Here is a 7,634-nt window from a genome sequence, read left to right on the forward strand (position 1 = left end):
TGACAGTAAATGAGCAAAGTTGAAAACAATCTACAAAGCGCACCTGACATATGATACCGTGAGGCTTCTTCTAAGCACTGTTCAATAGAATCATCTGCTTCAAGCAAACCTCGCCTGAATGCGAAGTCTTGAAACGAAGTACACATTATGCCATTAATGGATTTGAGGTCGTCAAAGGATGTAGGCCCTCGAACGTTTGCTAGAAGAAGACGTAAATAGTAGCGCTCTCCTTCATATGGATTTGCCTACACCAAACGACCTAAGGCAAACCCTTTCTCACGCGGAGTCCAAAATTTATCTCTTTTTCGATCATGCCATACATAATGTTCTGGAAATTGATTGTATAACAACGTCTTAGCAAAATTGTCATTCAAATTTCGCTCGAAGAAAGCCGTTAACATTGTTCTTTTACGTGCGTCGTCATCTAAAACGTTACCAAGGCTTTCCCAGGGGTGGAAACTAACAGTCTGCATGTTTGGTAGGTGCACTTGTAATGGAACAACGTTAGGATGTATCTCATTCAAATGAAATCCAAAAATCCGCCACGTGGCTTCTGGTGGAGTAATCCAGTAAGCGGATTGGTAAGCAGTAATCTCGTCAAACGAAGACTGATTGCTAGGATCAGTAACAGCAAACGACAATCGATCGTGGCCCTTATAAACGTACTTGTACATGTATTTAACTGCTTTAATGGTAGAACATATTTCTACGTTTAAGTGACAGTCATATTTGGCTAAAAGAAAAGGATTGTATGGAACAACCCATTGATTATTGAGCTCTGATCCTCGAACAATTACATGAACGCCGGTATTTCTTCTACGATATATAGGATATGAATCACGGCCATTAGTTGTCCTATCTGCAAACTCACGAGGGTAGTGGTTTTTACATCTATCATTTCTCATGCAGGGATTTGAAGAGGTAGCTCTACCGCAAGGTCCGTGCATCATGTGGCGAACAACTAAAGAGTATAGATGTGGGTTTTCAGCATTGTTAGGCAACTATGCACAGACGAAGTCGTCATATTGATCCGGAGTCCTTATTTTACTCGTCGAATCAAGAATGATTAGAAAATGGGCATGTGGCAGACCTTTTTTTTGAAATTCAACGACGTAAACATATCCAGCTACATGGCCAAATATTTTACGCACGCAGATGTCTTTCTTTAACACAAACAATTTCGCTCGAAAGACCCGCGAAATAAGGTCAGGTTTGTTCTGAGCTTCCTCAAAAGGCGATAGTTCTCGCTCAATTTCTGGCCAACGGGGGTTGCATGTCATCGTCAGAAATATATCTGGCTTTCCGTATCGCTGCACTACAGCCATCGAAGAAAGATAGCGACGTCTAAAATCACGATCACATCCAATGAAGGTGGCTGGCAATATGACGCAACGACCAATGTTCGCACCAGATCTCTGCCCAGTGGCATGACTATCTATAATTCCTTGATATAAGTCAGCTCGAATTATATTCTGATTATTTTTTATATAATCGAATCGAGTCGTCTCAATTTTAATATACATATCAACCGTATATTGTTGCAGAAGACGACCACTTCTTAACAATATCAAAGAATCAGCGGGACGAATCTGAAGTCGATATCAGTAATATTCTCTGCAGGAGACTTTTTCCTCTGACTCCGAAGTACCTGCCACTGTCAGTAGAAGGCAGTGAACGGTATTGGATTGAGGAGAAGAGATAGGAAAAAAAATATCTTGAAAAAGAGAATATAAAGATGCGGACCTTGTTCTTCGTTCTGAAGCAAATCGTCCGCTGTTTGTATTAGAATTTCATTGACCGGAAAATAGGGCAATCAGGACGACATCGACGATTGGAATTGAATTGATAGATACGACGATGACAACCTATTTCGCCAAAAGGAAATAAAATAGGGTACTGTAATGGATCATAACAACCGTAATAGTGTAGTATTCTGTGACTTGTTCCAGAAAGTGCATGTACAACTACGTCATGTCGCGGAGGAGCTGATGAATTTTCATCATCAATCCAAATTGCAGCAACCTGGGATGTCGTCGAGGCATTATGAGTTCTTTGATCTTGAAAAGGATCCGATTTTATTATGATACGGCTTTCGTCATCTATACCGATGTTCCTCAACGATCTAAAGAATCGCGTGTAAGGATTCAACTCCATAATGCCCATCAAAGCCTGAACTACGCGACGCTCTATATCTGATAAAATCTGTAGTCTGTGCCATAATTCTAAATCTGTATCAAAGAAATAGAGTTGGATATAGCGCGGTCGCTCGGCAGTAGGCAAAATGTCATTGATGAAATGATACGCCTGACCCTGAACTCTAAACGTATAGATGCCGCGATTTCTCTGCGCAAGTTCACGGTCCCTTTTTACTCCGAATGAAGTAAAAGCAAAAGAACTATTGTACAACATCACGTACTTTATGAAATTTTGGGATATAAAATCATTTGACAGGAATAGTAGACAGAGATTATTTGGCGGAACGGTTTGTGCAAGGCGTATATCTCCATGACAGCAACAAAAGCTTTGCAATTCATTTTTGAGCAGTTTTGCACCGCAGTAGCGACACAACGACGGTAAGGGAAAAACATATGGCTTAGAAGGTGGATTTGGAAAACCTTCAAAGACGTAAATAATTTTAGATAATGCGCACAGAATGAAGTTGTATACGATGAAGGTTAAATGATATTTACCCTTTCGACTAATATTTGACGAAACATGTTTTTTTTTCTTCGGTTGCTGACTTGCACGAGAACACGATGCAACGTGCTTTAATATATTCATACTAAAGAACTATTTTACAAAGAAGAAGTTATTTAATAGAAGCAATAACTAAAATCTTACAAGGACCAAGTAAAATATAAAAAATAAACAAATATTACAAAGTGACAAATTTCAAAGTTTTTCAAAAAAATGCTATTAAGTAATCGAGACCGTAAATTTGTTGTAAAACAATATAAGTACTTTTTTTTATTATTCAGAATATGCATGCGGCAAATTTTAATATATTATTTTAATGAGTAATACCTACAGATGTAGCGTCAATAAAATTGTCCGAACAATTTGTTGAATAAATATTATTCTATGTGTTAGAATAACTTATTTATATAGGTTCCAATATAACGCATCACACAAACCACTACTTTTGAATATGTCATCCCTCTGTCCGTGAAAGTTATGATCGCGTCGGCAGAAATAGAGAATTTAAGCTAAGATAGGAAATTTGAATTCCACAACAATGACAACTACAAAAAAATTATTACTTGAATTATAATTATATAGAGGTACTAACCTTTGGATTTTGCGTAGCGATTTGTGAAGGTAGTTTTGCTTTATCCCCAACAAGCGCATTTAGATTTATTTTCAAATTCTACTTACTGCAAATAGCAAAAGTGAGTTAGAAACATAAACGACTGGTAGCTTCTTAACCACAATATAAGGACGGTTATTTTATTTTAAATAAAGCATATAAAATACATTCTACAAAGAAATAGTCTCATACACTACGCCAAATAATCGGTGCAACAACGATTAGATAAGGTGATATACCGTTGTAATACAAAATACGGAACCGTTATTACATCGACCGTTGTTATTTCGCGACCACGGTTGTTTAAAAGGCGGAACCGTTATGAAATGTAAATAACGGGTTCAGATAACCGTAATACAATATTAAGAACGGTTCAAAAACCGTTGTCTATAATATTGAAACCGTGGTAGTATTTGTCTGAATGCTCTACGGAAACCTATGACAACGGTTTTACTGAAACACAACCGTTGTAAAATAGTAAATATGACAACGGTTTATGCTTATTAAACCGTTTTAAATGTCATGAATTCGACAACGGTTTGTGATTTTTAAACCGTTACATTATGGATGAATATGTCAACGGGTTTCTATTTAAATGCGACCGTTTTCAATAGATTTATTGACCACGGTTTTATTTTTAACCGTGATCGAATTTATAAATATTTTTTTAAAAAAATTGTTTTAGCAGGTTCCAGCAGCTGCTGAAATGCTAATTTTTGCAGTAGCGGGTTCCGCTGAAATGCTACTGCTGAAATGCTACTGCAAAATAGCATTTCAGCAGCTGTGCATTGCAAAATTTCAATCCTGCAATATCAAAATATTACACAGATTGATCTATTCAACCCAGCATCAAAATATTATAAACAGAATATATACACACATTCATAATGAGCGAACTATTGACACTCGGGTAATGAAAGAAAATAAGTGGCCCACTTATTTCTCATGTCGTCGAGGTCTTTCTTCGAATAGGTTGGGTCTTTGTTGTTGATTGTAGGTGGGAACTACAAATCAAAATATACTTAATCAAAATAGACAGAATAAGTGGAATATTACACAGAATTAAACCCAAGTTACGTTTGAAATAGTTATTAAAACACACTAACCGGTGAGGGTATGTCGATATACTTTCGGGTGATAATCTCCCACATGGACCGACAAAATAAAAAGGCGCAGTCGTTGCTGCCTGGTTGTTGTACAATAGACTATTATATAAATCACATACAAATAAGCTAAATTAGATCAACCTCTGGCATAAACATAAATTAAATGATAGGAGTAATTATTAAGAATACACTTACTTTTATCGTGACAAAAGTTGGACTTGATGCTCCAATTATTTGAAACATACTAATTCATAAATATATACAGGAAATTATAATTAGCATTTGACTCAGTAATACTGATGGGACATTAAAAGGATCCTAGTCTTCAAAGGTCATACAATAACAATTGACATTATAATGTAAGGTTGTAAACTTACTCAGTCATCATCTTTACAAATCTCTCAGTGGGACTATGTCCGCAAGAGTCAATCCAAGATACACTATGCCTTTTTGCACACCGATTGCAAATTAGCGACCAATACTTGCTATGAAATATTGAAAATTAAACTGTTAGTTCATATACATTGCATGCATGTAAGCGTGTTAATAAATGAATAGAATCGTGATTCATTATAATAAACTACTATACATACCGATTCTCATTGTATGAGGCAAACCATAGGCTTTTGGGCGTCATCAACCGTTCAACAATTCTCTCGTTGTACTCTCTATATGTGTATCCAAAGGAGTTATGAGAGAACAATTCAGGTGACACGAATCCGTAGTCATGAGAAACATAGTTCCTCTCAGCCATGTGTGTACACAGGTACCTATTACGTCAAATGGAACGAAGAATGTTATTTATTTTCATTGATGATTTAAATAAACATCACTATTCGTAAAACCAAATGCCAAGTTTTAATTAAAAAATTTACTTCATCCAAATTCCAATGTGCATAGCATCTAACTCGTCAAGGTCGAGAAACTGACACAGTGATTCCCCATCCATATAAATAATAAAACCGAAACCGATAACATCCTCTTCGATGTCAATCATGAGTACTTCCTCGACAGCTAGCTTCCTTTTAGCCAGCTGGTGCAAAGCTACGAACGTTGGAGTACTCAATTTTTGCTTATAATCATCGGTTTGATATTTAGCTTTAAGAGGAACACCAATGTTGGGTGTTCCTACAACCCCGGTCTACAATTTAGAAAAAAAAAATATATACATCACACGAGACGTCATATATAATTTAAATAACCAAAAAAAAGAGGAAAAAACTCACAATCTATTTTTCAAATTATCACTACCTCTTGAATTTTGGGTGGAGAGGCAGTCGAATTAGTGACTTTGGCTGTTGACGTAGTAGTCCTAATTTCAGCCATAATGGCTTCGTGTAACTCCTGAAAATGTAAAAATCCAAATACTTACTATATGTTAGATACGGTTACCCTAATAAATTTAAAGGCGTTCATTATATAAAATGTGTTCGCTTTAGCATAACTACCCCGGAGATGTCAACAGTAATGAATTCTTCAGGCCATTGCACAATAGAACCCACAACATCTTGCAAAAGCCAATTATCACTACATGGTACTATTAAAATACCATACTTCTCCAGATATAACTCGGTCACTTCCACTTCCCTCCATCCCTCACGGGGGGCAATGCCTTCAACCTCAACTCCCCTAACAACAACAATTCTGCCCGATGCCACTGTAGAGGTTTGGTAGTAAAGAACACGAGGCTTCTTGCAAACGACCTTCACATTTTTAATTAATTAGTATATATACATGCACTACTTTAAATAATAAATTTAATTAATTAGTATATATATAGAAATTATAAACTAGTCGTAGTAGATAATACCTCGTCAAAACCCGGAATTGGAGATGATAAGAACGTGTCTTCGGCTCCCACCTCCACGTCCTTCTCCCCTGCCTTCATGGCTTCCTCTTCATCTCCCCTATCTTGATCCTTTGCCATGTCTTTCTCACTTCGCATGCCCGCTTTTTTCTTCTTCTCCCCTGCTTCCTTTATGACTTGACGAACCATAACCAACTCTTCTTCAGATGGCTTAAACTCCGTTTCCACCATTCTGGGTATCAACCCGGCCATTGTTTGTAGCTGGGTTGTAGAAACGAATATGATTAAAATTAGTATAATTTCAGAATATATATATATATATATATATATATATATATATATATATATATATATATATATATATATATATATATATATATATATATATATAAAAATTATGTTGAATAAAATACGTATTTATATACCCTAACATCACCACTCATTGTCCTTCAAGTATTTTTCCCAAAATACTTAGTGATACCAACATGCGTCGATACCCCTCTCACACGACCTGGATGCTCTGCTTTGCCGATTGCCCTAACAAGAATGTTATCGCGTCCTTCAGACTTCAATTTTCCTTCCTGCATGTACCTCCTTCACACAGATCCTCTACATACACATGCAACCATTATGCAACTAAATTTTATTTAAACTCACAATTATACAACCGACCACCAGTGGTAGCAGTGACACGTTTATTCAAACTTACAATTTTCTCTTTGACGGCTGATGTGACCAATATTTGAGCATATTTAGTCCCCGAATTAGCCTCGTTCCTATGCTTTTTAGTGCATAATTGGGTCATTTACTATCTTTAGTCTTTCGTTTTGCATATTCTTTGAGGTTTTAATCCCTTGGTAGGAGAGGAGTGCAAACCTTGCATTTTCATGGCAAAATCACTACAAGAAAACAAGACAAAGGCGACAGAGAAGCTACAGTCGCCAATTTGGCGACAGAAAAAAAAACTCGGGCGACGGAAAACAGTCGCCAATTTGGCGACTGTAGCTTTTTATCCAAAAATCTGTATGAAATCCACGGCGACGAAAGTTATCAATTTGGCGACCAGCAGTCGCCAAAATTTAGCGACCAATACCCGTCGCCAATTTGGCGACCGAAAACAGTCGCCAATTGTGTGAACACAAATAAATCATAGATCCACCTCCCCCAGTATCCACCTTCTCATTTACATAAACAAAACCCACCATTAGTCACTTTACCGAAACGCATCCCAGACTCTGTCTTTTATTTTGTTCTCACTATACAAAAAACTACAAAAATTCATTTTTTAAATAGATCTTGGCTTCCCCAAACTTCATCAGTTCATCTTTCACTTGTGTTTTCCTAATAAAACCACAAAAAATCAATGATCTCCAAACATACATCTCGCTAAAACAAGATTAACCTTCACCAAATT

The 7,634-nt window shown here is 36.6% G+C and overlaps 1 protein-coding gene across 1 annotated transcript; it reads right to left on the reverse strand.

Annotated features, from left to right (window-relative positions):
- Positions 1-245: 245 nt before the first annotated feature.
- LOC141590142 (uncharacterized) lies at positions 246-2,409 on the reverse strand. Its single transcript, XM_074410751.1, has 3 exons — positions 1,917-2,409; positions 1,091-1,435; positions 246-859 (listed from the first exon to the last, which is right to left on the reverse strand). Exons 1-3 carry the CDS (start codon positions 2,407-2,409, stop codon positions 246-248), a joined length of 1,452 nt encoding a protein of 483 aa, XP_074266852.1.
- Between the last annotated feature and the right edge of the window lie 5,225 nt (positions 2,410-7,634).

The sequence above is a fragment of the Silene latifolia genome, chromosome 7 (genome assembly GCF_048544455.1).
Source record: "Silene latifolia isolate original U9 population chromosome 7, ASM4854445v1, whole genome shotgun sequence".
Lineage (NCBI taxonomy): Eukaryota > Viridiplantae > Streptophyta > Magnoliopsida > Caryophyllales > Caryophyllaceae > Silene > Silene latifolia.

What these genes read in the sequence shown, in the direction of transcription:
- LOC141590142 (XM_074410751.1), bottom strand. Translation starts at nt 2,409, where the DNA reads ATGTTGTACAATAGTTCTTTTGCTTTTACTTCATTCGGAGTAAAAAGG. An exon ending in CAGAATACTACACTATTACG is followed by an intron (nt 1,436 to 1,916) that starts GTTGTTATGATC and finishes AAGGAATTATAG; the next exon opens with ATAGTCATGCCACTGGGCAG. An exon ending in CGTTGAATTTCAAAAAAAAG is followed by an intron (nt 860 to 1,090) that starts GTCTGCCACATG and finishes GTGAGTTTGCAG; the next exon opens with ATAGGACAACTAATGGCCGT.